Raw genomic sequence first — 25,567 nt, 5'->3', positions numbered from 1 at the left:
ACAAACTGGCGCTAAAATCACAAGAAAGATGCACTTACGTTTTGTATCTCTGAGCAATGACGGTGTTTCGTTCCTGAATGAATCAACAGTTTGAATGATTCGGTTCAATTGCAACGACTCACTTATTAACAGTGACTTGCTGCCACCTGCTGGCAGTTTTAATTTCACATTTAAAGGGGTCCTATTTTGCTTTTTCACTTTTTCAACTTTAGTTAGTCTGTAATGTTGCTGTTTGAGCATAAAAAAGATCTGCAAAGCAGATTAGAAGTTACAAAAGTTACAAAAGAAGTTACAAAGCTCAAATTCCACTTCAAAAGGAGATATTTTATGTAACAGAAATCACTTTTCAAAAACTACATCGAACAACTCGTTTGGACTACAATGCATATTTTCCTGGATTTGTGATATCACAAAGATCAAAGAATGGAATGAGACCTTGAGCTGCACTAGAGAAGGCAATGAGTGTTATCACTATGTCGGAGACACGCTAGCTTTTCCAAGGCAGACAAACTTAGAGTGGTTACAATCATCCAGGTTTAAATCGTGCTCAATTGATTTGATTTTGACGCAGTATTTACACTGAAGCTCACAGGCGGCTGTGGTAAGGGGCATGACATTTCCTGACCAGATGAAGCTTCTGTTTCCTCTGCATTGAAGAGATGGATTTTGTTGATACTGATTTAATTTCCCTGGTAACAGCCCAAATGTCTTATTATTCTAAATAACTAATTCCTTTAATTAAAAATTAACTAGTTTGAGATTTATAGGCCTATCCCAGGGGTGTCAAACTCAGTTCCTGGAGGGCCGCAGCCCTGCAGAGTTTAGTTCCAACCCTGCCCCAACACACAAATCATGTAGTTTTCAAATAAGCCTTAAATGATTAGATAAGCTGGATCAGATGTGTTTAATTAGGGTAATATCTAAACTGTGCAGTTCTGTGGCCCTCCAGGAACTGAGTTTGACACTCTTGGCCTATCCCCCTTTTGCCTCCCTCCCACTGTAAAAAAAGTAATTTTTACTCTGAGTAAATTTTAAACTGGCTACTTTTTACTTTTACTTGAGTAGATTTTTAGACTGGTGCTTTTACTTGTACTAAAGTAAAATTTCAGTAATGTAATGGTACTTTGAGTATAGACATGTGCCATATTCGGTAAAGCATATACCACGGTAATGAATGAATGAATGAATGAATGAATGAATGATGCATTCATATAGCGCTTTATTGTGTATTGTCTTACACCCAAAGCGCTTTACAATCATGTGGGAGGGTCTCTCCTCAACCACCACCCTTGTGCAGCATCCACTTGGATTATCCACTCGGTAATGAATATGCACAATGTTGATATCGTGGGCACTTCTAAATACCGTGAATAATTATACATTACAAATTATTCAGAATTTGGGATGCATTTTAAGAATACTTTTCCCATCAACTGGTCAAAATGCAAAACACCGCTGTATGCTGCTTGAAAAGCACGTGTGCGATCTGATGTAAACAAGCAGGCACGAGAAGCACATGGGGAACACGTGAGAGACGCACTGAATGAAAGCACATTGACTCTCTGACAGCAGATGGCGCTAAACTGCAGAAAATGCAGCTCTTACCCTGGAAACCCCATAAATAAAGCAGCTGTGCTACTTTCTAAAACGTATTTAAATAGATTTAAATAGCCATTCAGATTTGTGTATTCGCTATGGTGTTCATCACGCGAAATACTTAAATATTTAGACTTAATAGGCTATTTATTTTCAAACTTGTTTTTTTACATTTTACTACATCTGGACTACAACATGCCCTAGATATTGTTTGAAAGTGTTTTGATTCTTTATTGTTCGTTCACACTTTACATTAGAGCTTCATTTCTTAACATTAGTTAATTCATTAGTTAACATAAACTGCCAATGAAAAATTCTTCTGAACATTCATTAATCTTAGCTATTCCAATATTAAATAACACATTGTTAAAATCGAAAGTTGCAACTGTGTTATTTAATGAGCTTTAACAAAGATTAATAACTTCTGTAGCAAATGTAGCTATTTCTAATTGTGATTGATAATGCATTAACTAAGGTTATCTAATGAGGTCTTATTGTAAAGTGATACCTATGGGTCTTTATTGTTTTTTTGCACTTTAATCTGTGTAAATTTTTTCACTTTATACATTTCTGTGTATTGCTTTATTGTATTTAAATGTTCAGTTATTTTTGTTATTAGAAAAAAAAAGTTATTAAACCTGTTATACTGAATTATGACCACTTTTTTGAAACTAAATTTCAGTACCGTGATAATACAGTATACCGTGATAAAATCATTAGCAATTAATCGCAACATGAAAATTTTATACCAGCACATCCCTATTTAAGTAGAATATTTTCTTACTCTTTTTACCTCTGCTTAGGACACAGGTTATCAAACCCTGGGTCTTAACCCTCTGGTGGGTCCTGAGACTTAAAAATAACAAACTTTATTAACAATATTTAACTTTAATAACAAATTAAACAAACAACAAAACAATAGTTGTCTCACAGCTAAATGCTGCATAAACATAAACAAAACCACAATGTAGAGTCCCAGGCCTGGTCCTCTCTCACCTTTCACTGTTGTCACTCAGGTCCTTCCAGACCTCCTCTGTGGGACTCCAGACACAGGTGTGGCACAGGTGTCGATCCACCATCCTGTCTTCTCTCCCACAACTTTGGCGCCCTGCTTCACGCCTTCCTCTCTCTCTCTCTCTCTCTCTCTCTCTCTCTCTCTCTCTATGATTCTCTATTTTGTTCTTGAGAACCAAATCATATTTGAATGATTTCTGAAGGGTCATGTGACACTGAAGACTGGAATAATGGCTGCTGAAAATTCAGCTATACAGTATACTTTAGTGGGCTGGTCTTAGTGGCCGGGCTAATTAAACTCCTGTGAGCACAATGAGCAGTTGTACATACATCTATGAGGTCATTTTAGGCATATGAAAAACCTGATGCACATGTTTTCAGTATTGAATTTATTTCCCCACATGTTGATTACGTCTTTAATTTAGGCTTTTAGGCTTTAGTTTGCTTTAGTTTAGTTTTGTTGCAAAGACTGAAGTCTCAAATCCAAACAGATATTCTTTATAAAAGAAATGGCACATTCAAACATGCCCCCACATATCTACGTCACTGTGTGGGAAGATTTGCATAACACCAGCCAAATGTTCACACAAAGAAAGAAGGCGTGACTTTGATTCTCGCTGTAGTATTATTGTTGCCACCGCCATGTCGTGGAGACGCTGTGTGTTTCGTTGTGAAAGCGAAACTACTTTGTTTTTCCATCCAAAAGAGGACACAACTAGAAATCAGTGGTTAAGTTGTATTTACAACACTGTTCCAGAACAGTTCAACCCAAATATACAAATGTGTGCAGCGCATTTTAGGAGAACAAGGACTGTTTCCTGGAAGAGTAGCCTACAATGACGGTTTCTATAAAGTGGGGCAATAACAACTTTGCAAGGACAGTCTGGCACTTCTGACTCACAGTCTGTAAGAAAGATTTCATATTTAAAGAATTTGCCACAGACTACACAATTTTGAACAGTGTAGAGTAGAGCTTGTTGTTTGTCGCTTCTTTGATCACAAATGCAGACATGGTTTTATGTTTACACAGTGCGATACACAACGCAACGCATAAAAAGACAGTATAAGTCATCATAATCTGCAATTATGTCCTCACTGGATGCAACAAATGCCTCGTTTATTATGGGTTATATTGTTTTTGTCTTGTTGCACCGGGACACACGGCATCACAGTATGTTAAGAGGTGTAACATTTCCGTCACACGCTGGAGGCATTCAGCCAATCACAACGCACTGAATAGCTGGCCAATCAGAGCACACCTCGCTTTTCAGACCGATGAGCTTTGTAAAAATCAATGCATTTCAGAAAGGCGGGGCATAGAGGAGAAACAATAATGTACATTATATGAAAAAAAGTGTTTTTTGAACCTTAAACCGCATAAACACATTTCATTACACCAAATACACGAAATAATGTTCTTTTTAGCAACATCATATGACCCCTTTAAGAAATTAAACTGTCAAAGATTACGTACCTTATATTCACCTCTCTTTAACTCTGACACATTTCTTTCTTTATGAGAATTGTGTTATTTATATAATTCGATGTGAAATTCTTCAGTGCCAGAGTGTTTGATAAGACAGTGCAGACATTTTTGATCAAGTTTCTTCCTCCTAGGGTTTTACAGACAGATTTACCTTGCCTAGCTCAGTAAACAAGGTCAAGCCAGAATGATTTCATTAACACTCTAAGTGTCATGTCCATTGCTCTTCTCTCAGGACAATGACAGCTGAAGAGGAATAATCATGAATAATCATGTCACACTCATAGCCTTGGTCATGTGAGCAAGTGTTTTTATGACGCATTAAATTAATCGGTAGACAAAATATTAATTTTGGTTCGTTTTTAAAACCCACACATTTATAATAATTGGATCACTGGTGATAACCTTTGTGAAAAATGGATAAAAGTATGTCAAATGAATAAATGTAAATATAATGGTCAGTAATTTGAGGGATACATTTTCTCTGAGTTGATTTTCTTTCTCTTAGTTGATCATTTTCTTCTGTCCCTGTCCAAAGCATTATGCTGTTACTAATCAGCAGTCATGGGTCGTGTTTCTGCTGGCACTCAGAATTTCCGTCCATTTTCTGGGCAGATGTAACTTGCAGAACTGTTCATTTAGTCAAAACATCAAAGTTTTTAGTCACTTTTTTAAAAATTGATATACCAAGAACATCTCATTGCAAGTATGTGTACACTCACATACTTCCACACTTATCGAAACGTATGTGCCTCATTTATCATGACCTTGTGTCTCAATCACTCAGTCATCTCTTTCTCAAATCGTTCTGTCACCCAGCTGATGAAATGACTGACCCTTTGTTCTTTTCCACTTGTTATTATCAAGTGGATAGGGAGATCTGGGCTTAAAGAACTCAGCTGACCCTTTTGCAGTTTTGATATCATCATATTTCCCAGGCAAAGGCTAGACACCTATACAGGTGATGCTGATCAAAGCTCAATTCAGTAGCCGGGTTTCCATCCAAAGTTGTGAATTTTACTTATGCGCAAAATTGGAATATCGCACAACACATTTGCGAAGCACCGTTTCCATCCAACGAGTCAAAGAGAACAAAATCGTCACTTCCTGATAAACTCGCACTATACATCACTAAGAAAAGTAGGAGAAGCTACTGAATATAATAATTTCCATTTATAATAAATTACTTAGAATGAGCAGATGAAACACAATGAAAGCAGTAATTGCTTTCGGAGGTGGATGCTGCTGTTTGGGAACGCAGTCGTTTAACAGTTTCTGGGAGACAGTTATACAGAAATACTTTGATGACAGATTTTGATCGGTCCGCTGGTTAGTCAGGATTTACCATCCCATAGCGCAAAGTCACATGACATTTTTGATGCGCTTAGAGGAATTTATTTGCAAAATGCATTTCCATCTCCCATTATTCACACTAACCCTTTTTCACACAAGTCAAAAGCCACCTCAAGCGAGTGTAAAAACTTTTTCGCGAATTAAGGCATTTTTATTCGAAATTTAGCGTTTCCATCACTCGATTCTGATGCAATACTTCAAAATGCACATAAAAGCAGGGTGATGGAAACCCAGCTAGTGTACCTCATAAATATGTGGTCAGCATTGAAAATACATATAAACAAAACCAAGACTGGCTCAGCCTTTTGTAAACATGACTGTATTTTTTATTTTATTTTTTTCAGGAGAGTGTTTGGGGTGTTTTTAAATACTGAAAGACCTGAAATGCTATTTGTTTGTGATGTGAAAATCAGAATGGGCTTGTGGCCCATGATTGTTAAAAGCCTACAGTAAACAAATATAGATTGTGTTGGGCTGTTTCTTCTGAGTTGATTAAAGCGATAGCTCACCAAAAAGTGAAGTAAGTATTGTGACTGGCTGGCTGTTTGATATTTCCCTGCAGGAGGACACAGATCATAACTACTACACCTCAAAGACTTTTGGCCCCAGTGACCCTATGAGCAAAGAATTATGGGTAAATATCGATCAAATGGAGAAGGATAATGTGAAGATTCATGGCATCCTGTCCAACACACACCGACAAGCAGCGGTAAGACAGCATTCATTCATTCATCACTCACACACAAATAGAAAGCAGTAGACATCTTATGAAATGCAAATGATATGAAATCACTACATTTAAGAACAATTACTGTTCACGTTCATTTAAAAAAAAAACTTAAACAGCTGGGTTTGTCTGTTTGTGTGGATTATGAAAGTAACAGACCAAGTGTTGATCCTCAAATGCCCCATTTCTCTGAAATGGGATCAGGTTTTGGTGTGTCACCATCCCATTGCTGGAACAGACTGCGATATCCTCACATTTCCAAACAAAAGAAACCACAGCGGACAAGCGCACCATAGATTTAGGACAGAAGTCAAATTTATTAGCAGAGTTATGTTTGCTTTAGCCAACCACGGAATGAGTCCATAAAGTCCGTCTAGATGTACACTTACTGTATGTTTTATTTGAATTATGGCCCCTCTCTCTATCTCTCTCTCTGATTAATATTTTTATACTGATTCTGCCTATTGTTTACATCTTTTTATAATCACAAGCTAAACTCTGTCTTGTTTCCATCTTCAGCGGGTCAATCTCTCCTTTGATTTTCCATTTTATGGGCATTTGTTGCGAGAGATCACTGTTGCAACTGGTGGTAAGTGAACTGTCCTCCTGCATGTGATGTGTGCCGCACAACCAATGATGAGGCTATAAGAGATCGTCTGCCTGCCTCCATACATGCAATATGAGTATTATATGGCTGAAGCAGAACATATGATGTATATGAGCTTAAAGAGGAATATATAATTGATTGGTTCTTGCTTGTAGGCATAAGAGCTTGACTGTGAGTCACTTTGTTCTAGTGGATCAGGCTGTGTTTATCGGCTGTGGGAGGTTCCTCTTACAGCTGGCCGTGCATGCTGTAGATATCAGGGCATGGGGATTTTTATTATGATGGTGGTTCATGTGACTCACTGGCTGCTGGAATGTGTCTCAGTTGAAGCAGTGAGAGTGAGTGAAAGATAGAAAGAGAAAACCACCATATAATTTCTCCCTATAATCACATCAGTCATCTCTCTGTGGTTATAAACAGTGAAACACAAGTGATCTAAATGTCCCAGTGATGCTTTCTCAGGAGCGAAAAATCATGCACTGTATCAGTGGTAAAAGAGGTACTTTCCTGCCTTAAAAATAGGCAATAAACAGCACAGGAAAATGTTTGCTAAATAATTACAATCGGAGTGTCTATTTACATTAAGTGGAAACAGCCCATCAAGGCTTTATGCATTAACTTTGTTGTCTGGATCAATCAGACAAAATTGCTAAAGAAAAAACTGCTTTGGTAACTAGGACAGGAGTCCGGAGATCAGGGACAGTGGATTTAGCTTTTGATGCGACCGATTTGTTTGAATACGCTTTTTTCCGATCATATTTGTCTCCCTGTTCTCACATCAGGTTTATTTTAAGTAAAAATGGCAAAAAAAAAAAAATTGAGAAGTGGAAATAAAGTGCCTTATAGGTATTTAATAGACTTATAATTGAAATTTGATGTGGTGTCCTCATGTTGATCAAATGGGCTGGCAGATTGACCACAACACATGCTCCTCAAATTATTACCATGTGGCTCCCTACTTGGACCTTCGAGGACACCTATGCTTTAGAAATAGGGACAAGTAAGGAAAAATAAGTGTGCACATTGCTATAATAAATCATTTTTAAAGATTTGTTTTTCTTTGTAATTTTCTTGTCAAATAATAGTGAGTCCTGGTTTTGTCTTAATTATTTTATTGTAATTAAACTGAATATGAGTTTTTAAGTGCTCTGTGTAAGCAAAGTTGGTCAGTATAGTCCAGGTTAGCTGAATTCCTGTGCTGAGATTTGCAGACAAATGTTGAAGACACATTTTAGATTATGTATGTGTGGAAGGTCCTCTCTCCTTTCTGTGAGTGGGATGGAAGGAGGCATTTATATGGCTAATTAGAGTATTAATCACTTTGGAGACAGGCCAGGGCTGTTTGCCAGGATGCATAGATGAGAAAGGAGGAGACCACAGAGATTAAGTGTAGAAATACAAGCACATGTTTATGCATTGGTGCCAAAAAAACAAAAAACAAAAACAAAACCTTTTTTATAAACAAATAGAGTGGTTTTCACTATATTGTGAATTTGCATTGTAAAGGTTTATAGATTGTGTGTGGTTGTGTTGTGTTTTCAGGGTTCATCTACACAGGAGATGTGGTTCACCGAATGTTGACAGCCACACAATATATCGCTCCACTTATGGCAAACTTTGACCCCAGCCTCTCCAGAAATTCAACTGTCATCTATTTTGACAATGGTAAGAGACAGATGCACTGGACTGTGTGTGTATGTATGTGTATACAGTATATGTGAGTGAGGGAGACTGAGGGTGTCCTATCTGACAGAAATATGTAGTGGAAAAATATATTGGTCAGAAATTGGTCAGACCTACCAATGTTCACATGCACACACCCTTCAAAAACACTGTACCTTGACTTGCCATAAATCAAATGTGTCACTTTATAGACCATGTTGTTTTTAAGATGCTCTTATTTAGAGGCATACAGGATCAGAAACTGAAACTGTTTTTAGTAGAGAATATAAGTAGTAAATATATTCTCACTAATGTATAAAAGATCATTTAAATATTATTTAAATATGTATATGTTTCATAGGAACTGCTTTGGTTGTCCAGTGGGATCATGTCCATCTCCAGGATTCTTATAATCAAGGAAGTTTCACCTTCCAGGCTACATTACACAGTGATGGGCGAATTGTCTTTGCTTACAAAGAGGTCTGATAGATTTTTTTTTCTTCCTCCATATGTCTTTCATTCTGTTTTCTGTTTCCCTCCCTGTCTGTGACACGGCTCTTCTGTGATTACTTCCTGTTCCATCAGAGTTTGTATGATTGTGTCAGTGTCACTCTCTTTTCAATTTTCCACTTACAGACATAGTCAGGTACCATGGAATGGCAAAATGACGTAACCAGTACAGTTAAGATATTCCATCAGTTTCACAAATCAAGTGCAATCAAATGTGACATACTTGAAATGCATGAATCCATTTTAATCATCAAATAAATCAATTGTTTTTAACATTATAGTTTTATGTTATATATTATATTTAAATATAATTTAGTATGTACATAATGTTATGTATTTATTATGTACATTTAAAATATTTCGATTCTGTACGTGTATATTATTTATACATATCTAGCTAGCTAGCTAGCCCAGCTATCTATCTGTATTTATATATGCAAATGTGTTATGCACTTTACTAGTGTTATGCAAAATAAAATAAAAAATAAATAAATAAAATATGTAACGTTGGAGATAGAAATTGTCAGGGTTTGTGGAAGGGATGAGGCAAGAACGCAGTTGCAGGAAGTTTGGTCTCTTTATTAACAGAAACAAAACAACTACCTTGTGGGGGAAAAACACAACTGGCATCTGGAGGCAGTACAGGGCAGGAAACACAATGGCAAACATTAGACAACAAACTGGCACAGGACTGCCAACACAAGGAGAATAAATAGGAAGCAAACAAGGAGGGTAATGAGGGACAACAAGTAGGGCAACTGAGCCAATAATCAGGTAACAAGGTGGGCGGGGTTAGACATTAGATACATGGCGCACAGAAACAAACAAAACATGAGCCATGTGCTCACACAAAGCCACAACAAGACAGAACATGGAGCACGATTGTCCGAACCCCATGTGCTTGAACACATGGGCAAAGTCGTGGGCTAGTGGTTAGAGAGTTTAACTCCTAACCCTAAGGTTGTGGGTTCGAGTCTTGGGCTGGCAATGCCATGACTGAGGTGCCCTTGAGCAAGGCACCGAACCCCCAACTGCTCCCCGGGTGCCGCAGCATAAATGGCTGCCCACTGCTCTGGGTGTGTGTTCATGGTGTGTGTGTGTGTGTGTGTGTGTGTGTGTGCACTGCTGTGTGTTTGCACTTTGGATGGGTTAAATGCAGAGCACCAATTCCGAGTATGTGTCACCATACTTGGCTGTATGTCACATCACTTTAACTTTTAACTTTTAAACAAGACATGAACATGCAGCTAATGAGAAGATTCATAAGTCATGTGTTCACACAAAACATGACTACATGAAAGCATGCGACCCAGGTAAACCCGAGCCGTGTGCTACACAAGACAAAACATAACATGAAAGCACATGGCTGATATAAGCATGAACTGTGTGCTACACAGAACACCACATCACATGCGGTAAGGAAAGCGAACAGCCCAAGCGAACTCGAAATCGCACGCTCACACAACAAGACAGAACATAGAGCACGAGTGTCCGAACCCCAACACAAAACTGAAACTGAAAAGGGAAAAGGGCATGCAGAAAACAAGACATGACAGGAGTATCAGGGTTCTGTCACAAAAGACAAAACCAGGAATAAACTAGACCGATGTGACAGAATCCTGACAGAAATATATACAGAAATATTTTATCCCTCTAGTCAGATGGCATTCTTGTAAATGCTGTTGAGATTTATTTGATTATTGGAAATCATATTCAGCCCACAAACTTCCTAACTGAATTACACTTCTCCCTCTCCCCATGTCTGCTCTGCTCACTCCCTATCTTCCTTCCTTCTTGCTTGCTTTCCTTCTTTCGATCTAGCTGTCTAACCTCACCTCCTCAGGTCAATGATGGATGTATTAACTAGGATGTGCTTTTATTTCAGGTACCAGTGCAGATTGCAAAGATCAGCTCTGTCAATCATCCAGTGAAGGTTGGACTGTCTGATGCCTTTGTGGTGGTCCATAAGATTCAGCAGATCCCCAGTGAGTGAACGTGGCACATAACACCAATAAACAATCTGCATTCTGTATTCCAAGTGTGTGTTTTTTGGAGATTTGAGTTGATGACTGAATTTGGCAGGTGCTATTCAGCCCATCAGAAACCTGGAGTATGCTTGTTCTGACAGTCGATTAACTCTGGGATGATCTCACAGCTCCATCCTCCTCCCTTCTCAAGCTGTCTGATTGTTGTCTGGTGTGCCAAGCAGGAAAAGTCTTTGATGTCATAGTAACAGTGAGCCCAGCAGGACCAAACCCGGCTGCGCTGTAGAAACAAATTTAGCAGATAAATATGTATGGAGTTGGGCAGTGAGTGAGTGTGGGAGAGAACAGGAGGGCGTTTGCTGTCAGGACATCATGAATAGAATCTCATGATTTTCCATGACAGCTTATTCTTTCCGGGCATATGTGTGTCTGTGTTTGTTTATTTGTGTCTGTCTGCTGAGAAAGGGCAGGATTTGCATCATTGTGTCTGTCTGTTACAATATGAGAAAGAGAGAGAGACAGCTCTGAGGGGAAGGAGAGAGTTGGAGTGATTGAGGTGGAGTGATTGAGAGTGGTAATAGCCTGTGTGGGTCTCGCCTCTCTTTCACTAATTAGTGTCTGGAGACTCATCAGGTAACACTGTTTAAGATGCATAAGCACAGACATCCATATCTCCAGGCATTATCAGCATGCTACCAAGGGGTTTTGTGACACCCCATGGGCAAGAATTGCAATTACCCACAGGAAGAGAAAATCAGCCTGCACTGAACAAGCTACAATTTCCTGTCTTAAAGTTTAGCTGCTCTTTTATGTATTAATACTCCAGCGATGTTGGTTTCAGCAAGGTCAGATGGATACTTTCTCAGCTGCACACACACATTCACTTTATCAGAGAGATTTTTCCCTACCGTACACATTCATCCAGAGAAGTGACACATGAAAAGCCTTATACACACCCATAAACACAAACACATTGATTTCACTATATTAGAAAGGACAATGTTTTATACAGAGGTGACCCCAACTTTTTACACAAACCTGTAAACATCAGTAAACTTAAATCAAAATGTGATTTGCATAATTCATAAGCCTTTTAAATAGCAAGAAACCATTTTTTTTTTTAGATATTTTAAAACAATTTCTCTGTTGCTTGAGTTAGGGTAGTTTTGGTAGTCATTTTAATCAAACCTGCACACATCTTGCTACACTACCCACCCTCTCTTCATTCTAATTCAATTTTCTATTTCACTGCTTTTTGGGTAATTCAGCTACCAGTCATGTAGATGATGCATTACTGGATGCATCTATATGTGCAGTTATATCAAGCATTTGATCCGGTGTGTGTCGATGATGGCGGGCTTAACTTTAAATCAAAGACTATTATATACTGAATTACTTCCAGATGAAGCACATCAACATAATGTAGGTTTATCAACCAATACATTTAAATTATGAAAAGTCTATTCTGTCTTCTAGGGTGTCATAGGGATTCATGGCATTAGAGACTGAGTATGAGTACTGAATAACCAATGTATAGTTCACTAAAACCAATTTAAAACTTCACAGACATAAGCTGATGAAAACCAACAGAAAACACCTTCAATTTTCAACCAAAAATTCTGTTACCCCATCGGCATCTGATGGCATTGGTCAGTGCTTGAACGCCAATTGAACACTGGCATTTTTTTTTAATTTGTAAATTCATGTTCCAGTTACAATTAATGCTGACACATTTTCCAGGTTAAATAAATAAATAAACATTACTTAGACTATCAAAGACAACAACAACAAATACAGTATCTCATGTTTTCAAAATAATAGCCAACAACAGAGTAACAGATTTTAGATTTCAGGTATGTTTTATTTGTGAACTGATGTTCTTTTGAATAGTCAAACTTATTTTTGGATCATCAGTCATCAAACACTGCGGGTCCCTTACGAAAAATAAGTTTATTCAAGTGTGCTAGTAGTATACTTCTTTTAAACTAAAAATAGAAAAGTATGTTTTTAGTTTACTTTTTATGTACTTCTCAGAAATGGCAATTTATGTACTCCTCAGAAATATACTTAAAATGACATTTAATTATACTTGACTTATAAAAAGTCTAAATATATTTGAGCTATACTTGTGCTTCTAGAATCTGTGTTTTCATAGTTATACGGTAGAGGGCGCTAGTACACATCTTCTGTAAAGCATTTCCAAAAAAAACACAAGTGAAGAAGAAAAAGAAACAACAGATACTAACACATGTGATCTAACACGATCATCTGACATGAAACAGCATCAAAACTGTAACGTTATGGAATAAAATGTCGACCGATGAAGAGGTAATAATTACAGTCAAGCTTTGGGGTGTTGATCGACTCCATCTACGTTTTGATTATCATTCTGAATAATCAAATTTTTTTATGAAACTTACCCACATTAAACTGTTTAAAAAAAGAATGCATGAAGCTAGAATAAAATGTTTTTGTTTACAAGCAGATACCCTGTCCTTTCTTTGGATGTTTTGTATGTTCAGATATTCATATAACAAAATATATACAAATTAAAACCTAAATAGGGACATAGTATACTTAAAGTATGATGTAAAGTTCACTTAAAGAAAACTTATGAGTATACTTGCAGTATAAAACTACTTACTAAACTAGTAGTTTACTGAGACTATACTTCAAAGTGTACAAAGTATTTATTTAGTAAACTATCAGTATACCTATAAGTTCACTTTTAGTATAATTGCAGAACAAACTACAAACATAGAGGTAAACTAGTTGTGTACTCAAAGTTTACTACTGTTATACTTAAAGTATACTTAAAAGTATACTTTTATATACTAGAAAGTGGCCAATTTAGTCCCAAGGAGTATTGAAACAATATAGTGGTATACAAGTATACCACTAGAACACTGATATTTGTATACTTGCTACATAAAGTATACTTAAAATTATACTTGAACTTTACTTAAGTATACTTCATAAAATACACTTGAAGTATACTACTTTTTGGTAAGGTGTGTCATGATGTAAACACTGATTCAAGCAGCATAATGGACTGTTTTTGTACAATTAAAATAACTGGAAGCAGATTATTACAGAAGCCTTGCACATTCAAGTTAAAAATGCCCACACATTAAAAATATGGTTGATTAAACAAAGTACTGTAAATGTGTTCAAAATGGCAATTAAGAGCTAATGTACATGAGAAAACAGAACTTTACAAGAAAATGCTGTTCCTCTCTCTCTATTTGCTCAAATGATTTACATGGTAATTGTAATGTGTGTTTGTTTGGCTCTAGATGTGCGGAGAAAGACTATCTATGAGTATCACCGAGTGGAGCTGTTAAAGACCAAAATTACTAGCAGTACCGCTGTAGAAATGATGCCACTACCCAGTAAGCCAATGGGCACACACACAATATATATAAATACACATGCACCGCAAACAGTCTTGCTAATAGAACTGTAAAAAATTATGTGATGTACCTTATAGCTAATAGAGGCTTATATTGTTATACCTCTTATCTGCAATGTCAGATTTAGTTTTTTTTTTTTTTTCACAAATTATATGGAAATCCAGTTCATTGTTCTATAAGCCTTTTGCTCTATTCGTGATTGATTCTGTGCTGATACATTTTCTATGTCTTTTTTTCTTTTCTGCAGCATGTCTTCAATTCACAAGCTGCACTTCTTGCATAGCATCACAGATTAACTTCAACTGCAGCTGGTGTCACCGGCTCAATAGGTGAGAAAACAAACCGCTATTCATCTGTCTCTCGTTCCCCTATTCGAATGTCATTTTACTAGAATAGAAGATGCCGTTCTCAGACCGCTTGCCTTGAGGTGGTGCAATGAACGAGGGGAGTAATTTACATTTTACAAGTTCTGTCAGCAGTTGCACTCTCAACACAGACCTTCACAAGATGTGTGGAGATAATTCACCATTTCTAATTCAGCAGTCACAATGTTACAAGATTTCCTTTGTATGTAAAGATGGCCTACAAAAATGAAACGAATTGTAAACATCATGTGTAAACCATTAACAAAATGTCACTTGCATCGTGCGTTGCATTTTTTTTTTTTTTTAAGGAATAGTGCTTCAAATGTGGCAGAGAATCTTTCATACCTAGACTGCTTTTTCCTGAGAATGTGAGAAAGAGGGAAAATAAGGTCACATTCCTGCTGATTCATGCCTGGGCCCTCACCTCTTGAACCCAGACAGCTTTTCTCTGTAGATCACATACCTAAGAACAGACTAGACCGAGACACCCAACCTCCTTTTGCTTTATTTTCCTGGCAATCGTTCCATGTGTCTACTCTTTCAATCCCTCGCTCTCATTCTCAAGCACATACATACACACCCCCACACATGCATGCACATATTCTGAGGGATTGAGGAATATAATATCCCAGTTGGTGTTTATTATAAGATTTAGTTCATGACTGGCAGAGAGAGAAAAATACCAGTTTGCTTATGTTAGAGGAGTTTGTTTTTCCCTTTATCAAGTGCATATGTCCTGCATGCATTTTTTGTGCTGTAGCATTCTTCAGCAAAGTTTGTTATTCTATGAATCATTACATACCCACAATAATGATGCACAAGCACATCTTTAAATGTCAGCAGGACCTTGGTTTTTCCATCCACTTTAGGAAATCAGCTTCTAAATCAGCTGGATTGTATAATTAAATCGGAACACTGAGTCTTGAATCGTCTCCTGGTAGACGAGGGAGTCATATTCAGACTTCATCAATATGCATAACCATTTTTGTTTGGCTGGAGGTTATGGAAACTTTAGAGTTTAGAGTACAGCAGTTAGAAATTGCTGCTGTAATTAAAGTCATTTTTTGGCTTGATTAAGGCTGTGTGTTTGTGTGTGAGAGAGAATAAAAGAGCAGACTAATGATATAGTAAATACAGGTAACTCTGTTGACTTAAGCTAATAACTGACAGTCTGGTCCTTTCAATGCAATTTATCAACAATTTATCCCTTGTCTTTGGAGAGAGCAGACAAAGTCTAATCTGATGCAGCTGACACACACAAAAACAAGCTCTAACTGAACAGAAGACCATAATACTGTGGTAAAGTGTTGCACTTAATATCTTTCATATTTCATTACTCTGAAAGAAAAAAAGAATTACTTTAACATATGATTGTATTAGTAACGATTATGTACATCTAAAAAATGACACACACTAGATTTGCATACTTGGAAATGCATTCTTTCACCCTCAAGGTCAGATTATTACTGGATCAGAATAATTTTGAGCTGGCTGCATTTGCAGCCATTAACATGTAAATGAGTTTATGAAAGGTTGGAGAAGTGCTGACGAAGGATGTGGCCACTGCCACCTCAAATCTACAGAGATATATTTCAGTTTTACTTGTCTTCCTTGTATGATTCATCAGGGCTAGGGGTAACTGGAAGAGAAAAGGAAAGCAGACATAATGTCCATGGTAGAGCTATGACAGTAAATTACTCAAAATCACATTTGTTTAATTAAATTTAGTTTGTATGTTTTGTATTTTGGGCACTTTTGGGTCACTTGTTATGTTACTTTCACTGATATACATTTCTGTCCTGAAGCGGATAATTATTTTTCATGTTATGGCATTTTATCTAAACGAATTAAAAAACACCATAAAAAGAATATTTGACCATAAGATGAATGCAGTGGTAATCAAATATAAATATCCTAATGAATTATTGTATTTGATATGATACTAATATATTGTGCATCCTTACTCCCTAGCATTCATATTTTTGGTATAATTATTTAAAAGTTGCTTTGGATAAATGTCTAGCAAAATGAATACATGTGAATACAATAAAAGAAAAAACAAACTACTACAAAAACACTGCTACCACAAAAGAGCAACAAAATTGCAAAGTAGAAATAAAATGCCGCACAAAGTCAGCGGCTATATTCAGTGGCAAATCTTTGTCCTATAGAGGCTGGTGTGTGTGTGTGTGTGTGTGTGTGTGTGTGTGTGTGTGTGTGTGTGTGTGTGTGTGTGTGTGTGTGTGTGTGTGTGTGTGTGTGTGTGTGCGTGCGTTCCGGTCAGTAGCCGCTCATAGCACAGCTCTGCTTCCTGGCCCTGGGTCATGAAATCTCTAATCCAAAGCTTTCAGTTAGACAGTCTGACGCACGTTATAGTGCCCTTATGCCACCACTGGTCAAGGTGCTTCTTTCCCAAGAGCACATCATGCGTTTAGAGCAGTGTCTTGTGTTTGCTCATGCCTACTCTCTCACACAATATTACAAGAGCTGAGTATAAAAAAAGGAACAAAAGAAAGAAAACACATTGAAAAATGCTGTTCTAAGACACGCAGATTCCATATACTGTCAGTTTATATTACCTTATTGCAGAAATGAAAGCATTTCTCCCATGTTTATTTAATTGCTTTGTCCATTTATATCAACTCTTGAATAAAATTTGGAATAGGATCCTTTTGATTTTTGTTTAATGTGACGTGTCTCTCACACACACACACACACACACACACACACACACACACACACACACACACATAAAAACAACTGGTTTGTTTCTTACAAGTGAAGAGACTGGGCAGCAAATGTGTGTCTTCTTTTCTGACCCAAAATTATCAGCAAGAAACACAGGGAGAGATTATATGACGTGTGTATGGTGAATTCCTTCAGTGTATTGAATTTGTTCTGGACCACAGTGAACAGAGTATTCTTAATGAAAGTTTCTTGGAGGACTCATAAATGAAAATTCATTTCATGATTTACTCGCTTTTTTTGTTGTTTTAAACCCGTAAGATTAAAGACTGGTATCATTTTTATTGACAGATGCTCCAGTGGCTTTGATCGCCATCGGCAGGACTGGGTAGATAACAGTTGCCCAGATGAGGTATGTATGTGGATGTGTGTGTATGTTTTATGATGGACAAACTCATCTGCAGTTTCCGGAGAGAAAAGGAAATGCTATGCTTTCTCTCCCTTTTTCTCTTTTTCTTATTCTCGTACAGTAAAGGGCACTAGTAATTAGTAATATGTATGATAAGGTTTTTCAGGTTTTTGGCTATAAGCATTTATTTATTTATTCATTTTTAGCTTTATTTGTTTGCACATGAAGGTGTCTTTGATGTTTTTTTAATTGTTGGTCTACTGTATGTACAGACTGGCATCGTTGGCTGTTATTGCCTTTATTATGGAATTTGGGTAAAGGGCTATGAATTGTGTGTGTGTGTGTGTGTGTGTGTGTGTGTGTGTGTGTGTGTGTGTGTGTGTGTGTGTATGTGTGTATTTAGCACATTATTTTATTTTTATTACTTAATTGCACTAAATGAACATGTTAAACTGACAGCCCTAGTTTTTGAATAATAAAATATTGTCACATTTAATGTTACAGTACCAAAATGTTTGCCTAAATCCCATCCCACATATCCACCATATCTCAGATTTCACCTGTCTTCATCTGTCTTTCATTCGCAGACTAAGGACAACACCTGTGACATCATCAACACTACTAATCTCAATCTGCTGACCACTGCATCAGTTGCTAAGAAGACCACAAGGAACAAAGGAACTACTGAGGGTCAATCTACACAAGCTCCATCACACATGGCCACCAGCATACCAACAGAAGGTACTGTCATGCCTGAATGAACACGCATACCACTTAGGTTGAAATATGGAACATGAAACTGATGTTACAATCCTTTGACAACAGGAAACCCATGGGTCATTGATCTAAACCATTAGTTACAAGTGACTGCTCATTGTAAGAATGCATCAGGATAATGTTAAGAGGCCACCAATGGATTCTACGTAAATCAGTAGAGATGGAAAAAGAAAGGCTTTGTGCTCTATGAGTCTGGGGAAAATCAATTTCTGGAGAAGAAAAGACATTTATAATGTAGCTGAAGGGGTTCACTAATAAATGGTTTCAATGGATAATCATGCTCATCATTCTCCTTCGTGGCACACAAGAATCTTTCTTAAATAAACACTGACACTTATAATAAACACACTGAAAATACACCCTCATCCATATACCACTTAACTATTGTTTAACTGAAAACACATGTTGTTTTTCTGTGGGATTTGTGCAAACACATTATCAGATAGTAAACAACACAGCATAAATTATAAATCTTGCCTGTGAATTATGAATACACATAAATATTTCAAATCTAGAGGAGCAGTAGTTGTACTTCTAATTTCATTGCCTTCCTATTTGTTAGTCAAAATAAAAAAGTGATTTTTTTTTTCTAATTATTACTTGCTTATTATTGCAGCAGTTCTGCTGTCAGCGTTTCCTGTCATTTTCTTTCTTGATGAAAGCAAACATGCTGCGTGACTCTACACAGTCACAGCCAGCGAGAAAAGATTTTTAATGTGTAATGCACATTCATTAGGGGGAGGAATTTGGGCCAGTGAGGTTTGCTGACCATTCCATATCGAATAATCAAAACATTTATGTACATTTAAAGTATAATTCTGCTGTGCACTATAAAATTGGTAACCTGCATTTATTACCCTAAAGGCACAGCTCAACCAAATATAATAATTTTGGCATCATTTACTCACCCTCATGTTGTTCCAAACCTGTATGATTTTCTTCTAAATACAAAAGATATTTTGATTATATGTTTGGATATTTTGAAGAGTATTGTTAAACAAACAGTTTTGGTCACCATAGACTTCCATTATATGGACAAAAATCTTCTGTGTTCCAGAGAAGAAAGTAGGTCATACAGGTTTGAAACAACATGAGGGAGAGTAAATGATGACAGAATTTTTATTCTGGCATTGAAATATCCTTTAAATGTTAAAGAACCTTAAATTTAGATTTGCTGGCGTAACTTTGTGTCAAAGTTGATTCAGTGAGGTTTAATAATATGCTTTACTTAAATAAAATCTACGAATTTAAATGTAAACAGCATGAAGCACATTTTATGTTAATATTTTTAGTGAATTTGATTATTACAGTCATCTCGAAATAACAAACTTTCACATACTTCTCTCCATCTCTAACCCTGATGTAACATATGCCAGCAAATCAGGTTTGTGAATGAAAGCGTGTAACATGCTGTAAATGAGAAACTTGATATCTTGTTATAACACCACTGGCTACATTGGATACTACAGCATCATCAGATCTCTTAGCATCATCAGCTGTTATTGTGCTACTTCCTTCACTTCAGTGTCAGCTCTCAGCAGAATTGCCTGTAGCAGATGTTGACCTGTCTGTCACTAGAAAGCATATTCAGGAATCTTGGGAGTGGAATGCTCATTAACAATTCATTACAAATCCGAAACTCGCTCTCCAATCACAGACATATTTTCCAATCACTTTGAAGTTCTCATCACACACATGTGCGACCCATTTACAGCTGTTGATGAGATGTGGGTGTTTTTAGAGTCTATGACATTACAGTTCACTGTAAATCAGAAACTGTCTACATGTAAATATGAGCTTTAATATTTTCTCCCTTTTTTCTCTCCCTCCTTCTGTCTCTTTTCTTATCTATTTTTTATAGATGACACCAAGATTGCGCTACATCTCAAAGACAATGGAGGTTAGGTCTTAGCATTGCTGCATTGCATGTGGTTTCAAAGTGTGTCTGTGAACTATACAGCAACATGCTGCATCAATCTGATCTCACTCTTCTGTTTAATAATCAATTGTTCCTGCTTATGCCCAAATAAGCTCATAGGTGTGTGTTTGTGTAACTATATATTTGTAATAGATATAGATGTAGATATAGATATATAGAAAGCTTTCTCTCTCCCTGACTCTCTTTCACCTTTCACCCTCTGAATTTCCAGAATTCTGTTGTAAGATCCACATCATGTGTTTTTGATTTGGAGCGATCTCAATATCTCTTTACCAGTCGGAAACGGCAGTCAGGGCTTCAACATTTTATCAATAAAGTAGAAAACAGCACATACAACCAATGAAAACATGTAGCTAGAAGAAAGAGCTATGAATGTTATAATTCCTGACTAAAACTAATTAGAGAGCAATAGACTATTTAAGGTGAAAAAAAAAAAAAATATATATATATATATATACAGTATATACATAAAAAATTATATTAATTAAAAGAAAAACTTATTAAACCTACAAATCTAAACCACCCTAATTCCACCCTCAGTATAGAAGCACAACAAAAAAACATTTTTGTTTTCAAAAGATGGCCATCTATACCTGTATTTGTTTCTGGTGGCAAATCTTGCTGGAGCTGGAAACTTTGCTGTTTCTCACGTCAAATGAACCATCTGTATTGAGTTCACACCCTGTCAGAAATAATATACAAGTCTGATTTTGCAAAGCCATTTTGACACAATAGACATATTTTTTTTTTTTTTTTTTTTTTTTTGAGGACAGGTCTGTTGAAACAGTTACCAGCTGTCTGTGTACATACTTCAGTCTTTCATGACATCATGACTTCTCAGCACACCTGACATATAATATTCCCTCTGTAATCTTCAATAGCCAGATGCTACACTGTCTGTCGTAAATGTATAGAATTAAAATAACATGCACCTTATTGCTAAAGCCAAAAAATGTGTTGAAAAGCCAAAGCCAAAAAACGCACCAATTAAATTAGTGCAGCCAACTTTTCATTTAACTAGTGCTGCCAAATTTAACTAGTGCATTTGATTAATGATCGATTTCAACAAAATGTCACCATTAGTTTTATTGGAACTAAAGGAAAATGTTACAATATGATTCTATTCCACTGAAATCTAGAAAGGAATTTGATGGCATCAGATAAAGAGTGATGACTGGTGACAAAACGTTTGTGGAACACAGAAGTGTTGTTTCAGAGCACACAGTCTGGGCACAGTTTTCTGTATTTTGTTTCAGTATGACAGTCATCAAGCCAGGTTGTTTTAGGCTGCCAAGCTTCAGTTTTCCACTTATTGAAAATAAATTACTTCCCATGCTAAAGTGGTCATGGGCACTTTTGGCTGTAATGACTAACAACAGAAACCCTGCCTCATGATTAGTTCTGCCCTGTAATGTCTGTCAATCTTTTTGGCACCTTTTGGCTTAAAGAACTGTATGATACACGTTTTATTTGGCTTTTCTGATAGAGAAAATGTTTTCTTTTTTTTTTTTTTTTTTTTACAGTCATTCATTTATCAGACAAAAAAAATTAAAATTTTGACAAAACATTACAGTTATGATTCTGCATTATAGCAGTAACATTTTATTCTGGACATATTAACATTACAACATGATTAACTACTTTTAATAAATATTTTATACTTGTTATGTCTTAGAAATATGTCTGTGTGTTGTGTACAGTCTTTGTCATGGGCAAAGACAAGAAAAAAGTAGATTTTTTTTTAAGCTCAGTGAACACTGCCCATTACTGCAATATCCAGATAACAAATACCTATATGGTTGTTTTAATGTGTACACATATATGTAGAGAAACACAGAAGCGCTGTTGCAGAATGAAGTGCTAATATAATTGTCCCGTAAGGAGCCGTATGTGAGCCATCTGGGTGCTGTAATTAAATAAAACAATGTAGTGTAAAGTTATCGGCAGAAAAGAAAATCAATGACACCCTGTCGAGATTCATGCAGAGACAGATGTTTTCATCGATCATGGATCCACAGAGATATAAAATCAAAGATTAAGTGGAGTTGGAACACAAAAGACTATATATTAAAAAAATTCATTTTTCCTCTCAATATAATGAAAGTCACTGGATGTTGTTGGGACAAAATGGACAATAAACAGTTGAAACATTCTTCAAAATATCTTGTTTTGTAGGTTTCATGTAACCTAATGTAGTCTGGTTAATTGACTTATATTAAATGTTTTAACCTAAAAGCAGTTCATTTAGATGTTACTACATGAAAGTAGTGCATTTTTAGTTTATATGATTAACGTTTAGATAAAGCAGATCCAGTGGACATCTGTAGATACATAACTGACATTGTAAGAAAAAGAATGAGGTTTTCCTACTCATCTGGTTTTCTCAAAGGCTGTACACTGAGTCTGCTCAGCAGTCTTAGGTTTTTGGAAGGGCCTGGATGCGCTGCAAAAACACAAGAACTGCAGACCACAGTAAATCTTTCTCACTGGGGCCAGCTGGAAATATCCAGAACACAAAATTAAGATTTACGGCTTTGTCTTTGTTCTATCATTAATCTTTTTATCTGCCTGTTGGACAGATGCACAAGCAGAAATCTTGATACTCAAAGACAGAAATAGCTAAATTATTGTGAAAACAGTGCTCTCTTCTGTTTAAAATAAGAACTACATGATTCACACCTGTTTTTTTAGGCAAAGATTGTTGAGGGGGAAAAAAAGGAGTTTCCACTCTTGATTCATTTTCCTGAGGTTATTACAGGCAATGCAGTTATGTGTGTACAAAGACAGACTGGTTTATTCTGACAGTATAATAAGTGAACTGAACTGCATCAGTGCTCAGAACTATAAATACTGTAAAATGTGTGTTTCAGCTCCTGCAGCAAAAAGTACAGCAGAGGACAGCACTCACCCCCTGCGCATGGGGCTGATTCTTGGGATGGTCCTGCTTCTGCTCGTGATGGTAGCCATCGTCCTGGTGACTGTTTACATCTACCACCACCCGAGCTCTGCTGCGGGACTCTTCTTCATTGAGGTGAGAGTATGGAGGTTTACAATAATTCATAGAAATTTCATATAAATGACTTTTTCATCTGTGGTACACAAAAGGTGAATTTCTAAAGTCTGTGCTGGTCTGTATTTTCCATGCACTTACACTGAATGCGTAATGAAGCTTTTAAAGCTCCAAAAAAGGTTGTAAAAAAAACAGCACCGTAAAAAGGTTATCCATTCTGATTCATGAACAAATAATTCAGAGTATTTCTGTGAATCGAATCACCTGATACATTGCATCCTTTCTGATGCTCGAAAGTTTCAGTCTCCATTCATTTTAGTTAAAATTATTTTTTTGTTCTGCAAAAGCAAGAAAGTCTGAAAGGGTAAATGATGACAGCATTTTCATTTTATACAAACTATTTCTTATTAAGGGCAAAAAAATGGATGCAGAGATTTAATTGCAAATTCAAGCAACTGTTTGCAGTTTTTTGTATTACTGCAACTTTCATTATATCAATGTCAGTGGATAGCTGTACTCGTGAATTTGTTGTTGTTTCGTACCTGCTCACCAAACTTATATACTCCCAGGAAACTAACATTAGCCATTCACCTTATTAGAAGTCAGTGTACCAACTGAATGATTTTGAAACTGATATTTCATGGTAAAAAAAAAAAAATGACATACAGTTGCTTTAAGTCAGTATTTCTAAAGTCATGAAATTTGGATGGTTTGACCGAAAATGTATATGTAAAAATATTTATAACCACCTATTCGAACACCTAGTAATATGTCTTGTCTATGATAGGGAGTGTATTCAAAACAAAATAATTTATTAATATCAAATTCATACATTTACAGAGACGTCCCAGCCGATGGCCAGCGATGAAATTTCGCAGAGGTTCTGGTCATCCAGCATATGCAGAGGTAGAGCCTATGGGTCAAGAAAAAGAAGGCTTTATTGAATCAGAGCAGTGCTGAGATTTGACCTTTGACTTCTCGAGTCACACACAGCCCAGCAACCTTCTTGATGTCTATCTACAAATGCACACATCTCTGATCATAAAGTTTCACCAACCCTCCAAAACACTGATGAAACTGGAAACAGTGAGGGTGTGGTGACTGAATGGAAGAGGCATCCAGAAACAAATGCTTGGATCTAGCTTTTAACACTCAAAGCAAAACAATCCACATTCAGAGGAAACGTTTGGTAATCAGCTGGATGAATAGCAGGCCAGCAGCTTCTGCTCAGCTCCTGACCTGACGTGAGGAACAGCTTTTGTTTGCTGATTGTAGAGGATGAGGTTTTGACCTTTCAGACTCAAAATCATCATTGAACTGAATGCAGTTACATTTGATTCTCTGATTTGATGTGCCTCTCTGAGAGATTTTTTTTTTTTTTGTCTTCAGTCTCTGAAATCCACATTCATTCAGTATATGTGTTGCAAATCTTATACAGACCTTTATATATCTTCAAAAGGGTTTTGTGATGTTTTTTCCTGTTCCTTTACGACTTCATCTCTTTGATTTGAATGGATATTTTGGAGTATGTTGGATGACTTTAGTTGCAGATACTGCGTCTCCTCCTCTTGTTTGGATACAATGTGTCAACAGTATGGATTAATATGTTTTTCATCCAACCATATTTCAGATATTTAGGACATTTTTGCACATGTCCACTTAAGGCACATATATTGCTTTTTTCCGAGTTAATTTTTTTTCTCATCTTATGTTCCCTTTCGAAAGCTTCAGTCGATGCTGCGCTGCTCAGCGCATTGGGAAACGTCTTGTTCGTGACCAGCTGTGAATAATGTGTGTAACACGTCGATAGAATTGACCCGGTGGTAATATAGCCTCGGTTGATGACGTCATCGGAGCGCGTCCGCAACACGGGGCTATAAATAGATAAGCCACAGGTGCATCAACAGGTCTTTTGTCTTCAGATCATTCTGTGCATGTGTGCGTCAGGAAGATTCTTTTTGTCTACTACAGATCTTCGTACGATGACCCAACGAAACAGTAAGTGTTGTGTTCCTCCATGCTCTCGTCCTAT

At 36.7% G+C, this 25,567-nt stretch overlaps 1 protein-coding gene across 2 annotated transcripts in view; it reads left to right on the top strand.

Moving 5' to 3' along the window:
• LOC109093752 (plexin domain-containing protein 2-like) overlaps positions 1-25,242 on the top strand; it is a 57,189-nt gene extending 31,947 nt beyond the window's left edge. The window contains exons 3-14 of one of the 2 annotated variants that reach the window (XM_042760571.1): positions 6,009-6,155; positions 6,693-6,762; positions 8,323-8,445; positions 8,804-8,922; positions 10,838-10,937; positions 14,234-14,329; positions 14,598-14,679; positions 17,752-17,812; positions 18,397-18,550; positions 20,448-20,486; positions 23,396-23,556; positions 24,376-25,242. In XM_042760571.1, coding sequence (XP_042616505.1) covers positions 6,009-6,155; positions 6,693-6,762; positions 8,323-8,445; positions 8,804-8,922; positions 10,838-10,937; positions 14,234-14,329; positions 14,598-14,679; positions 17,752-17,812; positions 18,397-18,550; positions 20,448-20,486; positions 23,396-23,556; positions 24,376-24,495 — 1,272 coding nt within the window. In that variant the 3' untranslated portion in view covers positions 24,496-25,242. The remainder of the gene's footprint in view (positions 1-6,008; positions 6,156-6,692; positions 6,763-8,322; positions 8,446-8,803; positions 8,923-10,837; positions 10,938-14,233; positions 14,330-14,597; positions 14,680-17,751; positions 17,813-18,396; positions 18,551-20,447; positions 20,487-23,395; positions 23,557-24,375) is intronic. The other variant, XM_042760572.1, reaches the window with a different exon arrangement.
• Positions 25,243-25,567: the final 325 nt, after the last annotated feature.

The sequence above is a fragment of the Cyprinus carpio genome, chromosome A7, assembly GCF_018340385.1.
Source record: "Cyprinus carpio isolate SPL01 chromosome A7, ASM1834038v1, whole genome shotgun sequence".
Lineage (NCBI taxonomy): Eukaryota > Metazoa > Chordata > Actinopteri > Cypriniformes > Cyprinidae > Cyprinus > Cyprinus carpio.
The sequence above is the reverse complement of the archived record's forward strand: the minus strand, read 5'-3'. Positions and strand labels throughout refer to the sequence as shown.